Source organism: Rhyacophila brunnea, unplaced genomic scaffold (assembly GCF_057557595.1).
Source record: "Rhyacophila brunnea isolate RB1 unplaced genomic scaffold, BYU_Rbru_1.0 scaffold_13, whole genome shotgun sequence".
Taxonomy (NCBI): Eukaryota; Metazoa; Arthropoda; class Insecta; order Trichoptera; family Rhyacophilidae; genus Rhyacophila; species Rhyacophila brunnea.
The window spans coordinates 29,000,563-29,025,929 of NW_028232785.1; the positions used below are offsets into that span (position 1 = coordinate 29,000,563).

General features: G+C 34.9%; 1 protein-coding gene and 1 long non-coding RNA gene across 2 annotated transcripts; both read left to right on the top strand.

Moving 5' to 3' along the window:
- Positions 1-1,135: 1,135 nt before the first annotated feature.
- Positions 1,136-23,885, top strand: LOC147077193 (uncharacterized). The gene is made up of 4 exons (XM_085941021.1): positions 1,136-1,328; positions 5,473-5,610; positions 12,751-13,606; positions 23,614-23,885. The coding sequence occupies exons 1-4, from the start codon at positions 1,176-1,178 to the stop codon at positions 23,883-23,885; spliced, it is 1,419 nt and encodes a 472-aa protein (XP_085797147.1). The 5' UTR covers positions 1,136-1,175.
- Positions 5,992-9,660, top strand: LOC147077194 (uncharacterized). Its single transcript, XR_015069785.1, has 3 exons — positions 5,992-6,931; positions 7,436-7,590; positions 7,872-9,660. It is a non-coding gene; the product is annotated as an uncharacterized LOC147077194 (long non-coding RNA).
- Positions 23,886-25,367: the final 1,482 nt, after the last annotated feature.

The following is a 25,367-nucleotide window of genomic DNA, read 5'->3' on the forward strand; positions in this document are numbered from 1 at the left end:
AGACATGCAAAACAATATGTGAATTTTACCACACCCCGAATTTGAACACGAGACTCTCGACTTACCAAGCGGATACATCACCAATCGGCCATCGCAGCGCTCATGTTATTGCAGCTGCTATTATTGTTCAGACTCCAACAAGAGTGTCGATTTCAATCACTTTCCTAGACAAAATACCGCCCCATTTTTTATCATTTCATGACTTCAATACCCTCCTATATGAGAAAGATGTTGTATACATTACTAACAAAATATATACTAATAAATTTAATTAAAATGCCATCTCTACTTTAATGGTCAATATTAGGAGTCCACGGTTTCATTTCAACATTAAAAACACTACACCATCTGACAACTTTCAAAACTAAGAGTGATTGGCAAAATATATTTTGATAAATTAAATAGGTAAGCATGTACCAATCTATAATTCACATATATTAAGAAAATGTACACCTGTCACTGACGTGACGACTAGTGACAACGGAAGTAAACTAGACATCGCATACCGGTCAAAAACTTAACGTCTTGAAACCGTTTATGTTAATTAAAACACTTTGTTTCCAACCACTGAAATGATTTTTTTAATGGAATAATAATTCCATCTAAAGTTTTGAAAGGTTACCGACCTGTTGCTATTATATATAAGTACCTAATGATTATTCTCGATTTGCCGCAGTATTGAATCAAAAATCGTTTTTGACTATTAGCATATAGAATCGTAAAATTTCAAACGATTTCTGATTTACTTACTTGGCATGCAAGGCCAGTCAGAATATTTTCGTAGGTAGGTACTGTAGGTAGGTAATTTAGAGAGTTTTAAAGAAAATGTGTGCAAGCTGAGAGAATACTATCGTGAAAAAGATAAAAAACCCTTGACTTTGATATAAAATGGATTTTATAGAATTCGCCAGGGAGCATTATTGGGCGGTAGTGTCCATAAATGCCCTCGGAATTTCTCAAAAGCTCAGTTTTTTTGTGCGAGAAACAAAAAATCCATTTGTACATTTTCAACAAAGATTGCAACGCGCACTATAATATAATAATAGCCGAAATACTATAATTTCTTGGACCATTTAATAAATTTCGGTGAGAAAAAGATGGCAACACTGCGCGAAAGTATCTATGGTTTGGAAAACGTTGATACGAAGGTGTATGTCGTATGTACCGTCGCAAACATGGATGTAAAGCGAGAATATTGTGATGGAGACCAGTATAATGCAGAGGATAAACCTTCGATTGATGCACCAATGATTAGGCATCCAAATAATCCTGACGCCAGCACTTATGTAAAGCAAGAGAATAGAGACGATCCCATTTGCAATTTTGAGGTTAGTTTTTTTTACTATTCATAATTATTAGCTTTATACCCCGTTCACACGTACATTGATTTACTGCTGACAGTACGTATTATCGCGGCCATAAAAAGAAAATGCACATGTAAACATGTATTATCGTGCAAGATGCAAGATTCCTTGCATGAATCAAAAAAGTTCGCTTCTGAATTTTCACGCGACATTTGGTATTTGTTTGAAATCTTCGCCTGCGCAGTAGAGCGATACTGGCAAACATGCAGGAAATAAAACAAACTACACCGCGCAGTCTCATTTTGAAGTTAACCGATTTTGGCGACATGTCAAAAAGTAGCATAAAATGACAACATGGCGTCTCGCTTACTATTTAAGAATGAGATTGGCGACAGTCAGCACTTTTACGTGTAAACGGTTATTATCGCTAAATAAAAGCCCAATTCATCTGTATATTTTCAATGTTTCCCATTAGTTCTTAGTCGTTCCCTCATGGTAGAGGTCAGAGGATGGTAACCACCTTGGCATGTTAACATCTTTTGAGCGATCAAGAATTTCAGCTCCTCTCAATCCTCTGCTTCTATCAGGACAGAGTGAAGGCTGCCCTCTGTCAGCTCTTTTACTTGGTCGCTCTTCCTCCGCTTCATCTGCCTTGGAGGCTACCCAAAACTACCTGTCTCTCCAGAGTATCAGCTCCGTGCCGAACAATATGTAAAAAAACTGTAGAATTCGTTTCAGACATATTGTCGAGAGACGTTCCTTAACAGTCCCCTCTGATCGGCACCAACGATTATATGCCCCTCTGACGTCACACCTACTTGGGGGTGACAGCGTCTGATGTGTGTGGGGGTCAAATATGGCGAACTCCTATGTTCGACTAGCTCAAGTGTCGTGAGAGGAAACCACCTTAGTGAGGAATAGGAGTAGACGGTAGATGCACTCGTTGATGGTGCTCCAATATAGGCACTGATGTATGAAACTCGCTTTATTTTAATGACATTTATTGTCGATGACACGGCCCTCTTGTTTAGGGCCAAGGTCACAGTAAAATATAAAAAAAATATATAGTTTATATTAAGAATTCTACGAACTAACTTATTTAATCTTATAGACTTGTAAAAAGTCTTAATTAGTCACAGTAATAGGTTCACAAACAACCTATAGTTATTGTCTTTGGTCGGAGCATAAAGTTATAATTGAAAATAGTTCTATATGATTATTGTTAAAGTTTAAACTTAATAATACTATTTTAATTTGAGAGGAAAGCGTCTTGATTAAATTTAGAAGATCGTACGCGTATTTATTTTGTGTTCGTAGTAGAACAGCTGATCGCAACGTTGAGCACTAGTTTCGCGGTTACTGTGTGTGTGTGACGTCATAGAAGAGTGACGACTGTTTGGCGAGGAGTAAAACTCGTAGAGGTTTTTATTCGCGGGTACGTATTATACCGAAACTGTTAACGAAGAGTGCGTAGCAGACCAGAGAAGTCTTGCACGTGCTCGGAGAATATCACTGGGACGGAACTGATTTGTACAGAGATATTATCCTCTTTTATAGTGGCCCAGAGGGACATCGGGAGGGAGTTTTGCCAGAGAGGGAAAACCCTCCCGCCCCTTTTTACCGAGAAGAAAATTCGTGGGTAAATGCACCGGTTGTAATTTTCCGATATAAGGGGGAGTGATTAGATAGAGGCTGATGGCCTGTATGCATACTGCGAATTTCATATGCCTACTTCCACCATTTCTCACAGTGGACACTAGAATAATAGGAGAAGAGCTAAGAGCATACTCTTAGATGGGGGTCGGCAATTACGCAAAGATTTGCCCAAAAAAGGTATATACAAGATAGAATAAGTTTTCGAAAAAGATAGAAGATTTGGAAATAAGGTATTTTGATATCTTTAATATTCCATACAACTTCTCTCGCGATACGCGAGCCAATCAGATTTGATTAGGAAGAGTGAAGAGATACGTTGCGTCGATTAATATCTTACCTCTCAAACTCAGTGGCGCACCCAGGGGGGGGGGGGGGGGGGGCAAGAGGCCCTGTCACCCCCCAAACATTAAAATTATCATAATGATTAAATCTATCTAACACAAAGGGTTGTATAGCATCTGTTGGAACGAGAAGTCGCGCGACAATATTCGCGTGAATTTGCATGACAATAATAGTATTTGAAACGTACAGCTTTCACATGATTCTATACAATCGCAATTGCAGATTAAATTTGATCTGTGATTTCAAATTGATAATACGATAAAATATCTCAGATATATAATGATTCGCGATGTACGCGAGAAGTACCAACAAAATTTACGAAACTATTCCTATGTATTTTTTTCTATAATACCTTCTTATTTATGATTTATTCTTGACCGTTTAGGTCGACTTTCATCATCCACAGCTCACTCTGAGTAGTTGCTAAACTGATCAGTGTGAACTGCGGGACTTACTTCGGGAATTTTGTATCGGTTTTGTTGTGGGCGGTTAACGTCACTTTATTCAGCGAAAGGATTGACTACAAGGCTGAAATTTGCAGTTACCTATGTCGTTAAGATTCTACTTCTACAAACACCAACCGAAGATCAACGTTTTTGTGTTGATGTCATCCTTTATAAAATATTAACATTTTAATGGTATTTTATATATTGAACATACATAATTTTGAAAACACTTCCGAGCAGCGGCGGCTCCTCTAATACCATGCAAGTGCAACGCACTGCCTGCATTTTTGAAGACATCGCTCAACTTTTCATTGTTATTCATACGTGTATCACTCACTTCGCGAAGTAGAACATGTAGCAGTATTATTAACAATTCTCCGTTCATGAGCGCAACACGATTGCGTCCAAATAGATTTTCAGTTTGCACAGAATTACAATGAGATCATTGTATACTGCTTAAACGGTAACCGAATGTTCCTGTAATGGCGTTTTGTGTAGAATTTTTTACACACTTTTAGATCGGCGCACGAAACGTAGGACTCTAGAAACAAAAACGCTAGTTTCTGTTTTATAACTATGTTGGGGAGTTAATTTTTTATATTTTTACAGTTAAAATATTTAATGAATCGCCAACATTTTACGAAAATACAAACCTGCCGCGTTTATTTCTAAACCACTTAAATTCATTCAAAAAAACACATCAGCGATTATTTATTTGGCTAAAGCTTTGTTCGCTCAGAGCGTAAGCCATAAACTGTGACATTTATATTTCTTTATTGATATTAAATCATTCTTGCTGTTAAAATCTTTTTTGAGAAATAGTATAAATAAACAAAGACATATTTAATTTACCTTCTGAGAAGTCGGTAAGAGAACACGGTAGCCTTCGGTGATTGAGGCAATCATGAAAAGACGCTTTACGACCTTACGTGGCTAGGACACGTGCTCCGGATGCCGCCAAAAAGTGTGACACGTTGTACCCTTATGGCACAGCCTCAAGGGTTCCATCGCCATTGCCGGCCCTCACTCACCGTGCAGCGGTGCCACAAAAGCGACCTACGTGATGCAGGTCTGACATGGCGGAAGGCGCAAGAGTTGGCGATGGATCAAGGGAAGTGGCGCGAACTTGTGCTTGCCCTATGCTTGAATGCTGGGTAGTGACAGGGTGAAAGAAAAAGATCTTCTCTTTATAGAAGGTAAACCATTGCGCACTACCAGAAAATGCTATTCTGAAGACTACCGGCCGCCACTGCTTCTGAGAAAATATAATATAACAAACAAAATAATTTTTTTTAGAAAAAAAAGTAAAAAAGTACATAATTACAGTAATTAAGTCATTGGACGCTAAAGACGCACATGGTGCGTAATGACCAGGCGGCTTATCGATAGTAAATAACGTGCATTTTAAATTACCTTTAAAATTTACATTTTATAAAATCTACTTTGATAGGTACTAAAATACAAAAGCCGATTGGCAATAGTAAATCAATTTTTGATAGCGCTTATTATTAACCGCGATATTATGGTTTAGTTTAGACAGGGTTTAATGGAATTTTAAATACTAATTTAATGAAAACAGATAAGAATGCCTGATAATGTTTAGTGTGCACTATTTATGTCGGATCTGAACAGCCTACTTTCACCTAGATAATAACGTTTTAATCTGTTATATTAATAATATGTACTTATTGACAACATGTTATACGAAACGTTGTTTATTTCAGTTCTCTGCGACGGGTGTCACTGGTATCAAAGCTGAGACTGACATAATGCGCGAATTCACTGAAGACGAAACGCCACCATTTTCTGATGAAGATCCTCAACCCGGATGTTCGCATTCAGATTACATACCAGGACATGGGGTACATTTAATTTTATAATTATTGTAACATTTGCTTCTCTATTCGCCGAATTTTATCAAAGGTTGACGTTTAAAATTTCAATAAATCTCCGTACTCCTAGTATCTTAATTATTATGATCGGTTGATTAATACTGGGTAATTATTGAGTTTTGAAGAAAACACTCATTAAGGCCACGTTAACTGTTTGTATTGCTGCATGTATGTATTCATTAAATAATTAGGAGAACACAAACTAAGAGCCCGATGCTCAATTCGTACTTACAGTAAAATTGGTAAGTAACCGAAATCCATATGGTAACTATATAACTAAAGAATCCTTAAGGTGATGTCTCTAGGTAAAGTTGTTATCGAAAATAGCTAGAAAAGTTTATTAATCGGTAAATATATATTCAAAAGTAATGAGAAAAATAAAATAAAAAATTAAGAAGTATCATGGAGTTCTATATACCAAAAATAAGTGTCAAATTCGGTACATTTCTATCGGGTGGTAAGAATGAATGACATAAGATTTATTATCAAAATTACGATAAAAATGTACGTAAATCTATTACCCAGGGAAACGCTAAGCGAAAATTGGAATTTATTATATCCTTATATCTTTTTTTTCAAATTTAAAAAACATCGATTTAGAGGTTAGAAAGCACGCAATTAAAATCGAAAAATCTCGGCTTACACGCAATTTATCGCGAATAACGCTTAGCGTTTCTATTAAAAATATTATTTATTAATTTTTACGGCAGTTATTTAAATTTAATCTTGTATTTTTGTATATTAACGAATCGATAGAAATCGAAACCATAATAATTGCTCAAATTGGCAACATGTTTGTCTGTATGGTGCTGCCGTTGTGGAATTATTTGGAAACAAAATATCTCCATACAAAACACACATACCATAACATGACGTTGAAAATGAAACTCACACATAGACAAGACAAAATAACATTTCTCTGCATTTTGACAAAAATCAGTTTATCAGTTTGAGGCGAAATTGCCATATGAATAAAAATAACTTAATAATTGAAATTACAATATTAACTTAATTTACGTATAAACCTGCCTATATTCAAAATTTGAAACTGCGAATTATTTGCAATTAGTATTTGCTTAAATTACAACTGTTTTTTTATCATTATTTATGATAAAAATAATCAACAAAATAAACAAATCTCGCATTTTAACATATGGTAGCATTAGTCTATGGTAGCATTCGTGCTCTCGGTCGAATGTCGGATTTATGACAATTCTTCTTTATGTGGCCATTATTAGGTATATTGTTTGAAAACAGGAAGGAATCGACTCATCAGTAACATTTTTGTCAAGTAAGTAAACTTTTCAGTGTATAATAAATAATATTATTATCGTACATCAAAATGACAAACTATGTCTCGCAGTTTTGATTGTCAAACAAACATTCAAAAATTATTGAAAAGAGTTACATATACTGTATTTTCAATCACCATCATGCATTTATCATCAATATATATTATTTTAGGCGTAGACTCATCGTTTTCGTAAAATTATAAATACTTTACGTTAGTTTGAGGTTATGTTTATGACAAATGTCATCGAGCCCATCTTGTACGTTTTGTAAATTATCTGATAGTGAATTTCTTTCATTCGCATATTATGATTGTAGAACCGAATTTAATAAACTTACCTAGAATTTAATAAATACCGATTATAATCAAATATTTTATGTGCTTTCAAACACGTGTCCGTGTTTTTAATACAACATAATCGTAAATTGAAAACGTTATCTACAGTGATAAGTTTGACACGAGTATATGAATGTAATTAGGTTATGTTTTTTTGTTTACATATAGATAAATCTTTTAATACTGATGAACTCGACGAAATATTGGACGACAGACTGCGAAGTCGGCGACGGTTACGAGTCCGACAACAGCGACGACATTTACATTCGACATTTACAACCTTCGACATCACAATCCAGGGTGCTTCCCTGGCTCACAAAATGGTAGGTTTACAATTTTCTTAATAATATATTTATTGGTTTTATATACCATCCGGTCATACACTAGATTCATTTTCATTACATGCTTTGGCATAAAAACAAGAATTCATTCCATCTTGTACACATGATGTAGCGATTGTCTCGAATGAGGAGTTGATGGTTTGAATAGTAAACTTCAATCAAAACATATTATTACCCATCATTATTTGTATTTTTACTGCTAAATACTTGAATTAATGAGGAAATATGGATTATGTAATAATATTTTTTTCCTATTGTTTCAGTATGCCGAATGCTGGTCCGGAATTGGAGGAAGATTTGTTGGCGAGAGGGCATGTTGCTGACAATGTACTCAGCTCCTTTTTCGAATACTTCAACCTCGCTCTCTTCGAAAAAATAGCTGAGCAGACAAATTTATATTCAGCACAAAAAAGGGACTTGTGGTCGGTGAATACGAATTCAAAATTCGTATTCACCGGCATCCAAATTATGATGGGTACATTAAGGTTTCCGCAGACTCAAATGTACTGGTGTTATGATCTAAGCATTCCAATCATTAATCAAGCAATGCCCAGAGACGGGTACTTCGAACTGCGGAATCACTTTCATTTTGCAGATAACACCGCTGACCGCACGGGCTGCACAGATAAACTTTGGAAGATTAGTCCCTTTTTAAGTGAGGTTCTAAAAAATGCCATACTTTGCCCAGACCTGCTCATAACTCCATCGACGAGCAAATGATGCCGTTCACTGGCCGCTGTAGACACAGGCAATTTGTGCTTAACAAGCCAAATCCTGTAGGCCTTAAAAATTTTGTTCTCGCGGCCAGAGATGGATTAGTGATAGATTTTCACATATATGTAGGGAAGGGAACGGTATCAGATGGAGATGTGAAGCAGTTCGGTCTGGGCGCAAGTGTGGTCAAGTTACTCTGCCGGACTCTCCCCAATCCCCCTGCATTGTCTATACTGATCGTTTTTCACTAGTTTGAAGCTCGCCGATTCGTTACTTCAAGACAAAATATTCTTAACTGGAACTGTCAGAAGTAATAGAATCGGCGATGTGATTAAGAAATTAAAAAAACGATAAGGCAATGCAGAGGGGAGATTGGGATGAGAAGGTTCGGTAGGATGACAAAGTCTGTGTAGTCAAGTGGAAAGATAATAAATCCGTGTTATTATTTTCCACTGCGGTCGGCAGTACTCCTGTTGGTACCTGCATGCGATGATCAAGGAAGTAAAGAAGAAGATCAGTGCCACTCAGCCGGCCATTGTAAAGCACTACAATATGTCGATGGGTGGCATTGATCTTTGCGATCGGATAATTGCTTATTACAGGACTGCGATGAAGACATGCAAATGGCCTGTGAGGGTTTTTAACCACTTTGTGGACTTGGCGGTAGTAAACTGTTGGCTAATGTATATGCGGAATTGTAAACTAGAAAATGTACCCCGAAAGGATATTATGAGACTGTTGTCGTACTGAATCAGATTAGCGAAAGCTATGATTCGGTATGAAGATCGGGTAGCCAACATTTTAACACTGCCAGCACGAGGTCGGCCAAGAAACATGTCGACATCGCAGGTAGACACAGAGCCACCAGCTCGCAGGAGAACGGTTTTCCCCCAACCGATCGCTGAGGTACGTTTGGACAGCGTTGGCCACCATTCAGCATCCGTGTGCAGATACCCTGGATGCAAGTCCCGCACCAGGTATATTTGCATAAAATGCAATATATACGTGTGCACAAAATTTTGCTTTGAGCTGTATCACACAGTATAGGATGCAGCTCAAAGCAATTTTAAAGTACATATTTAGGCTTTTATTTCATAATTTTAACTAATTTTAAGTGTAAATATATTTAATTATCCTATTTATAATGTTTTTGTATTGTTTTTATTGTGTAATGTTCTATTAAAATTGACCATTCCTATGACAAGTTGTTTTCTTTACCTTCCCTAAGTTTATAGAGTAGGTAATATTCATCTGCAGTGTTACCTGGTATGTGCATATAGTATATTTTACTTTATAAAATAAAAAAAACGTAAAAAAAATTTTTTTGTCAATAGACTAATACTTCTCTTCCATAAAATCAAAGAAATATTTTTTTTGATGGCTGGTTCTCCCTCGGGTCTCAAGTGGTTATATTAGAATATATTATTATATTCTTAAATAATAATATGTAAATGAATTTTTGTCTAGCAATTTTTTTCATCTAGAATTCCATTCCATTGGCAACTTTAATTTACTTTTAAAATTAGTTATGGTAACTCACTGCCATCTGATTGAAACTGACCAAAGTTTTTAGTAACAGATTTTTAGAAATTCATGGTAGATGCCTTTAAATATAAATAGATGGCGTAAAAGTCACATTATATGTGTTATTTAGGCCGAAGACATCGCCTTAACCATAGACGACTGTTGTTATAAACACGCCCCCTTCTGTATTACCATTTACCACTGACAGCTGCTGTTAAAATAAATTCGCATATCTATAAAACAGTCTATACACTCAAATTCATTAACAATTATTGATCTCAATATGGATATTGATAGTTTTAATTCATTTGGCATGTACCTGCATGCAGAATATGCTTGTACACAGTTTGCAGTTATTGCAAACAGTGATGTACGCTTGGTAGAATTCGCGCCAAATGCCGATAATGTACAATCTCGAAAATAGAGAACAGAGATCTTTTGTTTTCGATTGAAACACAATACTTACAATAATATTATATTGTGAATAATTGTCAACAGTCCTTAACTCATTCATTAGGTACTCATTATTAGGTAGGTAGTATATATTATTATTATAATGTTATGAGTAGGTACAATTTCATAACAGTAGGTATACGATATTTTAATTACCTATTACAAATTAAAACTGTTGAACAACTATTAAATATCCGTGACATTTAATACGACATACTTTCCTTTACTTTCGTTGATTCTGTACATGTCTTAATTATTTAGTAAAACCGATTATCGAATTGAAACATCAGTGTCTATGAATTATGAATTAAATTTTCTTATTCAGATTTAGATACTTATGTAATATTAAACCAATAGATAGGTAGTTGAAATATATAAGTACCTAGTTACCTACACACCAACATGGTAATATGAGTTTTAATCATTTTATATAATTATTCTCATCATAGCAAATTTGTAATAATTGTAAAGGACATCATCTGACATTTATACGGCAAGTGTTACCGTATCGGGAAAAACATGGATCAAAAAGTATCTTATATTATTCACTAATTGCGGAGACATTAAATCATTTTAATTAAATATTAATTGTGTATGTATAGTTATTGAATTTATTTTGAACAGTTTTCATATTTTTGTCATCGTTTAACAATTATTACAAAATAATTTACCTAAATAATAAAAAGAGAATTTTTTTATATATGGTATTATTTTCAATAGAAAAACGGAACGAAGCTCTTGCAGATCTGGTGGACCATAGACAACTCGATCATAACTATGAAAGGCTTTCTGCATAGTGTTTTGTTGTAAATACATTTTAGTTATGACAGACGATTGAGCATCGGGCTCTATCTATGACTTAATTAGTAGAAGTTATCAGTATACATATTAAATATATCGATGACGCAATCACATTTTTTTATAATTTTCAAATAATAGCTTTATTGATATTTCAGTAAAGTTGTTATAAAACGCAAACTGTGAAAAACATTTTCCATATAAAAAAAATATCTACTTATCATAAAAATGTACTGCTTCTCATCACTTTTAAATATTCGGTCAAATTAAAAACAATAATTTCTCGTGCTTGTCTTTGTAAAGGATCTTTGTCATACCCCGATAGAGATGAGGTTTTCATTAAACACTGTTAGTATACTATTGTCTCGTGTAAAACAGAGTTTTCACACAAGGTCACAGCATTTATACACCTATTATATGCGCACGAAAGTAAGTGTGCTTCTGCGCAGGTCCGTTTTTAAGTTGTTTAGCTATAATACGACTCAGAGCATTATTTAAATATCAGATGTGCTCAACCGGTAAACTGAATTTATTATAAATTCACAAAATATTTATGCTATAACAATTTATATGTGTAAATTATATAAACCGAGTCATTCCTTCTCGAGACTGTCGCTATTTGGATAACTGCCGTCCCTATGCGACGCTTAGTATGCGTGGCCTCAGGAATTCAGAAGTATGATATATTAAAATATTGTTTAAACTGTTGATCGAAGTCGCCTGATGAAATTTGAATATAAATTCTCTCCCGCACTGTCATGTATAAATCTACGTCCCCGATATAGTATGTAACACTGCATACAACAGTTTTTAATTGTAGCCAAGATAAGATGGTTCTTTTTCTCTTTTCTTTCGACCATGTCCGATCCTAATAGGATCATATGAGCCTCCACAGAGTAGAGGATTGTCTTAACAGATTTTCTTTTTACGAGAAATGGTTGTCAGCCACTTGCTCAACGAATTAGGTTCAAACTCTGACTCACACATGGTACCCACGACGCAATACGATAACGCTTAAGCCGCGCGGCCATCGTGAGTTCTCTAGTTTTTCAAGATGGTTCTAGTATAATATATCAAATCATTTTTTTATACTGTTGATCGAGGTTACTTTGATGAAATTTGAATATAAATTCTCTCAATTTGAATATTGTTTGTGACATTGGTTTCGCCTTTAGCATCTTCCGACACTATGGACACTCTCAACTAATACACTGACACATAAATTACTAGTTACTACTCGAAGCTTACAATGTGTTTTTATTGAACAAGGTGCAAAACTCCCTCATAGTATGTACGTTATTCTGGTGTTCTTAAATTATTATTTTAAAATTTTGCATTCGAAATTATTATAGATTCATACATATTACCAAGAGCAGTACCTCAATAAATGTGTCATCGTCTATTTTAAGCATTTGCTTTTCGATGTTACATGTAGGTGAATTTAAAATAAAAATATTTATGGATCATTTCGTAACATTATTTGTATTTATATCTATGTTGGTACTATTACCATTTCTTAACGTAATTTTCATTTTAACTACACTTATAATGCCTGAAGATGCTGAAAGGCATAAGCTTCGAAAAAATAACTCAAATAGAACAGTTAAAAATCTAATTTAGAATAATATTGACGATTATTTTTGTTTTTTCTAGGTTTCTACTAAAGGCTTTTTCACAAAGCATCACGATATAGACAGGTGTCAACAATCCTCGCCTGATGGAATCCAAGATAGAATGACACAGTATTCAGAAGTGACGATAGATGAACAAAACATTAAAAGAGAAATCTCAGAACGATCGACTCCGAAGGAACTTCGACTTATTTTAAGAAGAGTAGTTCATTTCTCACGTAATTTGATTTGCAGCTTTTGTAACGCAGTTTTTGGATGCGGAAGTGCTCTGAAAAGTCACAAAAAGGTTCACACGGGCGTGATTCCTGACCAAAACCAAGAAAATTTATTCTTGCAACTAAATCATCTCGAAGCATATAAAATGACTTATACTGGTGAAAAACCGCATAAATGCAAGGTATGTCCATATAGATGCTCGCAACTTAGTTATCTTAAACTCCATGAAATGACACACACAGGTGTTGAACCTCATAAATGCAAGGTATGCACATATAGATGCTCGCACTTAAGTAGTCTTAAACTCCATGAAATGACACACACAGGTGAAAAACCTCATAAATGCAAGGTATGCACATATAGATGCTCGCAACTTAGTAGTCTTAAAAAACATGAAATGACACACACAGGTGAAAAACGTCATAAATGCAAGGTATGTCCATATATATGCTCGCAACTAGGTCATCTTAAAAGACATGAAATGACACACACAGGTGAAAAACCTCATAAATGCAAGGTATGCCCATTTAGATGCTCGCTACTTAGTAATCTTAAAATACATTTAATGACACACACTGGTGAAAAACCTCATAAATGCAAGGTATGCCCATTTAGATGCTCGCTACTTAGTAATCTTAAAAAACATGAAATGACACACACAGGTGAAAAACCTTATAAATGCAATGTGTGCCAATATAGGTGCTCGCAACTAAGTAGTCTTCAAAAACATGGAATGACACACACAGGTGAAAAACCTCATAAATGCAAAGTATGTCCATATAGATGCTCGCAACTTGGTAATCTTAAAAACCACGAAATAACACACACAGGTGAAAAACCTCATAAATGCAAGGTATGCACATACAGATGCTCGCGACTTAGTGATCTTAAAAACCATGAAATGACACACACAGGTGAATAACCTCATAAATGTAAAGTATGCACATATAGGTGCTCGCGACTTAGTAATCTTAAAAACCATGAAATGACACACACAGGTGAAAAACGTCATTAATGCAAGATATGTCCATATAGATGCTCGGATTTTAGTAGTCTTAAAAAACATGAAATGACACACACAGGTGAAAAACCTCATAAATGCAAGGTATGCCCATATAGATGCTCGCTACTTAGTACTGTTTAACAGCATGAATTGACACACACAGGTGAAAAACCTTATAAATGCAAGGTATGCCCATATAGATGCTCGCTACTTAGTAGTCTTAAAAAACATGAAATGACACACACAGGTGAAAAACCTTATAAATGCAAAGTATGCCAATATAAGTGCTCGCAACTAAGTAATCTTAAAAACCACGAAATGACACACACAGGTGAAAAACCTCATGAATGCAATGTATGCCCATATAGATGCTCGCGACTTAGTAGTCTTCAAAAACATGAAAGGACACACACAGGTGTAAAACCTCATAAATGCAAAGTATGATCATATAGATGGTCGCAACTAAGTAATCTTAAAAACCATGAAATGACACACACAGGTGTAAAACCCCATAAATGCAAGTTATGCTCATATAGATGCTCGCAACTTAGTAATCTTAAAAGACATGAAGTGAAATATACTGGTAAATAATCTTATTAATTCACCGTATGCTCATATAGATGTTTGCCAAGTAGTACTCTTAAAACACATACAATGTAGACGTATAAATACTGGTGAAGACCTTTTAACTTCAATATATGATTTTGTAGTTATTTGGGAAGATGAGTACATTTCTCACGTATTCTGATTTGCGGCATTTGTAATGCAGTTTTTTGATGCGCAAATTTTTGAAAAAGCTTAAAAATGATTCACACCTGTAAATGTCATGTATTCTTCTATAGTTTCTCGCATCATTATTATTTTAGAGTATGTGAAATGACACATTCTGGTAAAAAAAACCTTAAAAATGTAATGTATGTTCATATCGATGCTCGAAACTGTGAAAATGTACTGGTGAAAAACATTTTAAATGCACTTTATGTCCATATCCATATCACGACTGTATCATACTGACAGGCAGAAATACTTACCACTATACTACCGAAAAGGAATGAATCACTGGATATGCCGCCAATACATGTTATCATGGAAATCTCTTCTCAGCGGTCAACGCTCAGCATTACTTGCCCTCACTTAGGCTTATAAGACGACTTTTACCGACGCGTTTTTTTTTTTTATAGAATTATTAATAACCATGTCCCTGCTTTTTCGTACAAGGTGGTTGTTAGTAATTTTGAACCATCACAAACACCCAGGCTTTGAGAAAAACACATAAATGTTTGTGTCATGACCGGGAATCGAACCCAGAACTCTCGGGTGGAAGGCCAGCGCCTAACCCACTGCACCACGTGAGCAGCCTTTACCGACGCGTTGCCTGTCCTTGGATCCATGAGCCTGTGCGCTCGAACGGTTATTGTACGCGACCTGGCTTATAACACGGCGCTGCTTGCGTGGCAGGGGAAATGGACCACTTCTTCCAACGGCAGACAAACGCATTTGATTTTTCCTAATATAAAGTGGCGCATGGAGATAGCCAGATTGACTTTTCAGTTCTTAACCGGACACAGTGGTTTTGCTTCCAAGTCAGTTTGGCCTAATAGAATCTCCGACTTGCTTATGTGGCGAATTGCAGGATGCCGATCACATCCTCTGGGAGTGTCCCCATATTATGTCGGTTGAAAGGGAAGAGCTTCTCAAGTCGGTCCGACCCTCAGTTGAACCGGTCGGCCATTGCGACTTGGTAGGGTAAGCCGCCCAGTGAATGAACAAAACTCTATTATTTTAAAATCATAAGAATTGGGTGATACGGTGATTGGGTGATCTGGAGTAGGGATTTTTTTATACGTTGACAATACTTATATTCATATGAAAACAACTTCAGAAACCCCCTTCTGCCTCAGTAGCCAAGGAGGTGGGCTGATATTCGGCCGACTTTTTTGTTCATGAAGTTTTGTTCCTAGCTGTACTAAAGAGTGTGCGTGGTCCGAAATTTTAATTGTGACTTTTCTACCCTCTTCCCTGCATTACCCATTTATTGACTTTGCTGAAGTAACTGAAGATTATAAAGGTTAGATATCGTTTTATTCGTATGTTTTTTGTGCCGTAACGTTAAATATCAGTGTTCATTAAGTGGTCTTTCTAATGGAGGTTAATTCAATTAATAAACGGTGTGTTTATTCTTTAGATTAGTTATAATATATTTTTTTATTATTATACCCTTTAATGATTATAATATATAGCTGTAATGTCGATATTTATGTATGTAAATGTATAAAAAAGCTTAAAGCTAGTATTTGAACACTTTTTTGAACACTACGGTACCAATTCATTAACCAGCATTTTTAATCTAATGAATGGACCAAAAAATTTAATAATGTATTATGGTTGAAAAGTAGACCTTAACTATTTTATCTATGATTACTTCTCAAAAAGGAATATTAACAGTACAATAACAGTTTTTGTGATGTGGCGCAGATAAATGAGCAACTTTAATGTTTAACAAAATTTCGAAATTTTTGTATTTTTTCAGAAAAATCATCTTCAATGCCATTAAATTAGTAATAACATAGCTATACACAATTAATTGTACTGACATTTATGGTTGTCGTTGTTGAATAATAAATGCTTAATATGTTTAATATGCTTAGTTTATTTACTGGTTTTTCTCAGGTTCATACTTTAGATTCCGTGTTCAATTACTGGGCTTTTCTTTGTTAATTTATATATTATTTTTTTATTAAACAGATATGGTTTGCACATTATATCTATTAAATTAATTTTAATCTTCATAAGTTATAGATAAGTACAATATTTTTTAAAAGAACTATAAGAATACCTATGCTTTTTTAGAAATTTTACAATTATCCAAAGTCCTTAAGTGTGCATTCACTGGGCGGTTTACCCTACACGAATTTATCGGTTCATGCATGCATATTTTCATAAAAACCCACAAAAAATATGGTGACACGTAAATTACGATTATTTTAGTTTTATGTTATACCTAAATATATTATTGTTTTTGATGTGCTCATAATATGATATAATATAATTTGGTACCTATACTTTCTGTTTATTGTTGTTTTATTCGTACTTCATCCTGTCATTGATTACCCAGTGTTGGGATATAGTGCAAGAACAAGGTCGTCCGACATAGCTAGGTCCATACCTCCGAATCGCGACATGTGAAACAAGTTGCGCGTAGATCTCTTTTGTAGCATCGCTGTGGGGAAGGGAGGGTCGTCCATTGGTCGTCGGTCAGCCGGGTGGTGACGGAACTCTTGAGATATTATAGCAACGGGTTTGTTTCTAATGTTTTTATATACCTATATTCAATATTGAAAAAAAAATGTTAATGTAGTTGGCAGCCCTGTTATATTATGGGGTTTGGATAATAAAATAGGTTTCACTTTATAATATTATTCTTTTATTATAATCGATTTTTTAAAATTATCATAATCACATAACACTGTTAATAAAATTTGATTATCATATTAATAAAATTTATTGGCTCCACAATCCTTTGTTGATCTTGTCCGCCCCACAAACAGGTATCATAACATTACTTTTTACGAGAAATGGATGTAAACCACTTGCTCAACCTATTTGGTCTATGTTCTGGATTTAAACAGACAGATTTGAACAAACCGACAGAAAACGGACAGTTGTTATTATTGTACAGAGTCCAAAAAGAGTGCCGATTTCAGTGACATCCCTAGACAAAATACCGCTCCATTTTTTATCATCATTTCATGACTTCAATACCTACTGATACCGCCTAAAGCGTGGCATCCTCAGAAGATCCAAGACCATGACGAGGCCTGAATAATTCATGCAGACATGAGCCGATCAACTGCGAAAGAGACATTTCTAGCTTATAAGCTTAGATGTACGACAAATTATTGTCACCCTTTTGCAACTTCAACAAAATTTAATAGACTCATTCTAGCCCTTAATGCATATATAGGGTGAAGCACCCAATTATTGGCACTTTAAGGGAACTGAGCAGTTCAAGTTCGCACAGTATTCTATCAATTATCTTTCTAAGTTCCTATGTTTCTGATTTAAATAATATGTTTACTTAACTTTTATTTGAATACTTCCAATAACACTTTTGTATTGTGCATATGCACACAATTGTGATATTTTCTGAGTTTGGCCCTTACTCCAATTATTGGCATACTTTTTCCTATTATTGACACAACCTTTTCCAATTATTGGCACAGTTAATAGAGATCCAAAAAAGTGTATTAATCATGCAAATTAAACACGTTTTACACTAGTATTCATACATTTATTATTAGGTAACATTATTTTTAAAAAACCTCAAAAGAAATAATGATTATATTTAAATAAATTCAGGAACTAATTGAGATCAAAAATTCTCAAAAAATATTTAGGTGTCTAAAATAAATTACGTAAGTTCTTATGATGTTAACCGTTTAAATATTTAATCATCATCATTTAAAATGGCTTCAAGTTCTTCCACCGTGTATGATTTCTTACGACTGCTTAAAATTTTATCAAAAGGATCTCTAATCCCATCATTTTTCTTGTCTTCATCAACTATGGGATTCGAGACTTGTTGGTTAACTATTGGCACCAGAGGCTTGTTCAATCTTAACTGCACCGAACCAAGTCCGAACTGCACTTTCTTACTCTGTTTATTTATTAACGTTGCTGCTGTTTTTTTTGTAAGGTTTTTCTTTTCTCCTTGTTTAGTTTTCACTTCCTTTTGTTTTTGGATTCTCTCCTCTTTTCTTTTCTTGACTTGTTCTTCTTTAAGACCTTATTCTCTCCGTTTCTGGGTTTCCTTGCTTTGCCATTCGTCTGAAGTTAAGACAAAGGAAACTCTTTCACTTTGTTTAACGCCTTTTCTTTGAGGTGTTTTCGGTTCATCATAAAATACCTCTGCCTTCATCCATCCCGAATCGCTCAAACCAATACCCCAGTCTCCTGGCACATTTAATGTTATATCCTTAGGCAACCTTTTATTCGGAAATATGATCATTGGAGGCGTGGTATCTCCATTGGCAGAAAACGTGAATAGAACTGTTAGAGCAGATTTGGCAGATGCATGGTCTACTTCATAAACATCTTTCTCACCTCTCATTGCAATAACCTTTCCACTTTTTGGGCATAGCTGAAAGTTTGACTCGTCACCGTTGAACACGCGACTTGGATCCGAGAGAATGGTAAAGTAACTGTTGTCTTTTAAGTAGGTTTCAATTCCAATGAACCAGTTTCTTATATCTTGCTCTGACACTGCCGCACTTGATGCTGTGACTGCCTCAGGTGCACGTATACTTAATCCGGGATGACGATACAAAAAGAGTTGGTACCATTTATTACCAGGTATTCCATCTTTGAATGGATTCTTTCTATTTGCTTTCTTTATGAAATGTGCAACACTCAATTGAACATCTAGTTTTCTTCTAGGGAATCCTTTGCGGCAACAGTCTTTAATCCATTTCACCAAAGTCTCTTCCTCGTTTTTGGTTAATACTGTACTTGGTCCTGGAAGGTCTTGATGATCTACTTTCCGTAACCTGAACTGAATAGTTCCTCTCGGTACATGAAAGGTTTTTGCGGCCAGTTTTTTACTCATACCGCACTTTACAGCCTCAAGTGCTTTTACCAAGTTATCATGGTTGTATATTTTTCTTTTTATTATTGTGTTGTCGAGAGTCTTCTTCTTCTCTTTCCTCTTTTTCACATTAACTGGATCCATTTTGAATACTTCAGTCTGAAAATAAAGACACAAGCTATAATTTAACCCTATTATTGGCACAAGCCAAAACCAATTATTAGCATGGGGCTAACATTTGGAAAAAACGAGTGTAACATATTTTTATCAATGGAATTACTTAGAGCCTTAATGATATAGGCTATAGAAATTAAAATCTGTTAAAAATAATACTTTATCAAAATAACCAATTATTAGCACATGTGCCAATAATAGGAAAACTACTCAATCACGATACCAAATGTTGGCACCCTTTAAACATAGACAACGAACAATTAACCTTAAATTAAATTTTAAATTCAAATGCCTGGCTCTATCCCGCAATCATTTAAATCGTCAGTTTATTGATAAACACTTAGATGTAGACAAAATAGCAAGGCTATTGAAACATTTTCTTACCGTAGCAGAAAAAAAATGGCGGAAAAAATCACAAAACACAACGGAGCACTTTTGACGCACTATTTTCTCGCTATTTTGTTAATCCTGGTGTGATGAATGTTGCTTGTCGTAAACAATATTAATTGCTAAACACATTTTTTATACTTGGCAAACTTAACTATGCTTACATATCTTATATTTTTACGTTAACTTGAAGGGTGCTGATAATTGGTGGAGTGCCAACAATTGGGTGCGTCACCCTAATTCTTCATTTTTTATACCTTCATTAATTCTAAAAACAAGCCAAGTAAACCCTAGCATTACTCTCATTCTCCTAAACTCTAAAGCTTTATTAAATTCATACTTAATATATATCATAAAAGCATTTATATTATATTCATTTGCATAATAATTGCCATAGCAGCATTGTTAAAGTAAAGTCAATGCATAATAATTAAATATAAATAATTCATTCATCTCAAGCCATACAATATACCTAATCGTATCAATTAGTCTAGTTTCACTCAAAACTGTTTCATATTATTTTGTAAAAATATGTCTGATCGAATTTGCCCAGCAATAATTATTCCCCAGCCGCCGAAAATTCAAAAAAATACGCACGCATCTTCCAAAACGCCGACGATGTACTTAGCAAAGAAATATTTTAAAATTATACCTACTAGGTACGAGGGTGGGTCAATAATTCCTTAGAAAAAAGCATTAAAACAGTTTTTATTCTTGTATTTTTTTTTATTTCTCAACATAATCTCCTTGGAGCTGTCATGTTGAAGATTTTGACATGTGGATTTAGGAAGGATGGGATGGGGATTTAGGGAATATGGGATAGGGATAAGCATGAGACTCGGGGAAATAGGATGCAGGGTCGTGGATGGTTTGACTTATTACCTCTAAGACCTCAGTTACCCGTCCGGTTACTACACTCATTCGTTGGATGTTCCTGTATAATAATAAAGTACATAAAGATGGAATAAATATAAATATCTCGGATTTGAGCGCCACTCTATGTTGATGCATAGAGACAATAGTGAAGGATAATTAAATGAAACGCAAGTAGAGAAATTTCAACAATTGTATATTAATAAATAAGATAACTTGCGGGCTACAGTGTATAAAAATGTATAATTACTTAAGTGAATCACGAGCACCTAAAGCGATACAATATTTAAATAAATAAGAACAAAAACCCAAAAGCTAATTCGAAACAAAGACTAGTTCGGTCGGTGGACCGTAACATAAAATAACAATAAATACCGATTACACAAAAGACTCTCCAGCCTATTCGCTGCCCTCGATTCCTTCCAGGACGGAATCGAGGAGTGCGTCTTCGAACGTGTGGGGACCGTGGAGTTCCTCCGATCTCCTGGCGTGGGGGGGGACATCCTTCAGAAGGCCATCGTCCTCGTCTCCAAAACGTCAGGAAATCGAAAGCCCTGTGCCCAGGGTCCGAGGCTCGGAACTGGCCAAGACGTCTGCTTCCTTCGAACGATCAAGACTGAGAGATCGACTCCCGCTTCGCCTTCGTGTAAAAAGCCCGCTATCTCCTATAGCGCCGGAAATAGTGTCACGAACTCCGTACAAACTATCCCGTGCGCAGGCGCGATCCGGTCGTACTTTTGCGTAGTGTTGCCCTCGTAAAGACTTCCTTGGCTTAGTGTGTTATGTTATAAAATAACATGACATTACCTCCAACCTCGGTAAGAGAAGGACAAGCCATAGCGAGGACTTCGACTGTCAACTTCTCGGGGGGGTCTTCTGATAGCATCAATCCTCCCAGGGGTTGGGCATCATGGACGGCATGCTTAGAGATAGCGCGGCTACAGGCGAAGCGAAGGAGACATATAGATGAAATTTCCACTCTGTTATTTGGTGACAGAGGGAGAGGCTTATGAAGAATCCAAAAAAACGAAGAAGATTATTTGCTGAAGAGTGAAGAGCTGGGAGAGGTCTCGTAGATTTACCCTACCTAACCGGTCCACCAATAATTTATAAATTTTGAAAAAGATCTAATAAATATAAAAACACCTAAGCTCGTGTATATAGAAATATATAAAATATTATAATTTATCACAGATAATTCACATCATAACAAATAGTGGGGATTCAACCCAGCAGTGTAAAACTGCAATATTTAGAATATATAAAAATTGATTTAGATAAAGCTTCCAAAAAGATAGGAAGAGTTGTATAATGATTATTAGTTTGAAAAGATTTGATATCAGTATAAAAAATGGAAATAATAGCCAAAAAATTTACATAAATGCACCTCAGATAATATATAAAATGGTATAATAAATTAATATATTGTATATAAATGAATTAATATTTTGGTTCAAGAAATTTAATTCAATTCATTAAATTGATAAAATTGCAGAGATAGTATAATATAATAAAGTAATTAATAGAAATTAAAATTGCTTCCATAATTTGAGTAATAATATAAGCATTGAGTAATTAAGTTGAAAATAATAATAGATCAATGAATGATTTAATAGATTGATTTCGAATAATATTAAGTTATTGAAAAAAAGATGAACCTTTAATAGTTGGCAAAAGTTATAAAGTGCACAAAGCAAAAAATATAAATTCTCAATCGTATATGCCGTGGTTTTTGGCAAGTATACATAATACAAAATAATAAATACAATAAATTCACCAACTTGGTTCGAACAAATAACATAATAATTAATAAACAATGAGTGCCAGTTTGCTTTTGCGTGAGGGCGTATCTGTCGGAAAGTAATAAATACTGTGCGTCAAGCACCGTCCGAATATTTAAAAAGAACATTACTAAAATATACTACTTTCAGATGTCTAATCTGAATAAAAATAACAATGTGGCTAACAACCAACAGCTGTGATGTGGATTCTCTGTTAAGCCTGAAAGAACAAATGACGTGTGATGGAATTCCAAGCCATGGTCCGGATCCCAAGCAGCGCTCCCACAAATAAAATAACGCGAACAAGGAGGAAACTAAGCTAGAAAAGAATTCCTAGTACAAAATATAACATTAAAATTAATCATCGATTTTAGTATACTACGTTAAAGTCTACAATGGTGTAGCAAGATATCGTCCGTTCCAGAATATACGGCTCTGCTTCAAACTACTCTAAAACCTCGCGATAGCAAAACTAGCCATATCCCTTTCATACACACTTAAAGCTAACTACTTAAAATACTCCGCCGCAGATTCTGGACCAACTCAATCCCGCCAAACCCGAGACGCCATCTCGAGACAACTCCCTCCTTGCTGTTAGCAATCCAGCAAGAAGAGACCTGATCCGGATGAGCAAAAAAAAAACGAAGTTAAGGAAGCACCACACGAAAACCAGGCAACGACGAGGAAACCATGAACACATCGGAAACTAAATGTAATTAAAGAACAACATGGTTCGCAACTGGTCCGACATTCAAGTTGGGGCTGCAAAAAATAAAGAATGAAAGGCTAAAGAGATCGTATAATAACGTCCACTTTCTTCCCTCAAGGAATTTTGATAAGTAGGTTGATTTCCTTCATACAGTCCAGGCCGCTGCACAACATCATCAGTGTTGACAGACGATCGCTTCTATTATTCGCATCACGCCTGCCAACTCACCACCATAAACATCAGAGTGCGGTGGAATCCACACAATCAGCGGCAGATTCCAACGCCACAAAGAGAGGGGACTAACGGGACCGTCTTCAGCACCGATAGTTCAACCCAAATACCAAGAGGGTTGACTGCTAGAGAAAAAAAATCAGACGCGTCCGAGGAACATCTTCGGCACCCCGGATCACTAAAACAAACCGGACAGTAGTGAGACACCTTCAGTTCCCACGACTTCCAAGGAGCTAGCAGCCAACAAATAATAATAAAATCTCCCCGCAACCTGTACCGACAAAGATACATTGACAGAACAAGTATAACCAATCACTACAATCAATAAAAAAAAATATATAATAAAAATAGCAAACAAAACCGTCACGCAAAAACAAGTACAAAGGCAACTGGTATAAATAAAGATCACACGATCACCAGCGCGATGTACTTAATTAGACAATTGTAGGTAATTTTAAATATAGATATTTTATCACTAGGTAGCTAAACTGACAGGCCCTTCGAAACGCTAAGACAGCGGTTGCGTCTTCCGGGAACACCATAATTCTCATCCTGGCACTATGGTAGTATTTTAGAACTATGCTTGTTTACCAAAAGTAGGTCCAGATGCTGAATGTGTGGTATGAATTGAGTAGGCCTCCTTCCCGAAAGGTCTGCAACCACCACCTTTGCGATGGACGTTCACCGGAACAAGGGTGTATTGCCATGTGCAGGAAAGAAGTCAGTAACTGAAATAGTTTACCATAGGTGAGTAAAAATTCACAAAGAAATTGAAATAAAGAAATATAGAATTTTATAATAGAAAATATTACTCAATGACATAATATATGTATAAAATTTGCGATAATTAATTCGATAAAAAGAAAATCAATCCAAAAAAGAAGCTTGTAAAAGAGCAAAAATAATAATTATAATTTAGAAATATCTGAGGTGTGTAATAGACAAAAGACAAAACAGTACAAAATTCCTTCACGAAAGAATTGAATATTAATAAATAGGCATTATTAAAATGCGGCCCTGACAAAATTCAAAATAATTTGTTGAGTGTCATTAGCACGGAAACACACCTTTCCATAATAATCAAAGAAAAAATATTTGACAGAGTGTGTGTCATAATGAATGAAGGTTTGATAACTCCTAAAGGTTTCAAACATAGTTGATAATAAATTAAAATATCAGCATTTTTAAAAAAAAAATTGCCCATTTAAATAAGCATGGTGAACAAGCAAAAAAAAATAATCAATAATTAAATTCAAGTTAAATTGAAAGAAAAAATAATTTAGTTATTTCAAATGTAAATGTAGTTAAATATCAAATTCCAGATTGTATTTGAAAGAAAAATATTTTAATACTCAAAGAAAATTTTTTTAAATATCAATGAAAGAGAATATTCAAAATTAAAATGTACTCTAAATGCATATATGGAAGTTTTAAATAATAATTATTTATTTATATAAAAAAATTGCAAAATCAAAAAGAATGTAATTAATAATTTAAGTGAAAGTAAATTGAATGTTTATGAATAATAAATAGCGGATGCTAGGATTTGAAAAGAGAAAAAAAGAATTTAAAAATATTAATTAATGTTAGCTTATATGCTTTAAAAAAATTAGGAGAGGACGGAAAGTTGCATATAGTTGAGTGAAAGCATCTAGAATGAAATCAAAAAGCTTTAAAAAAA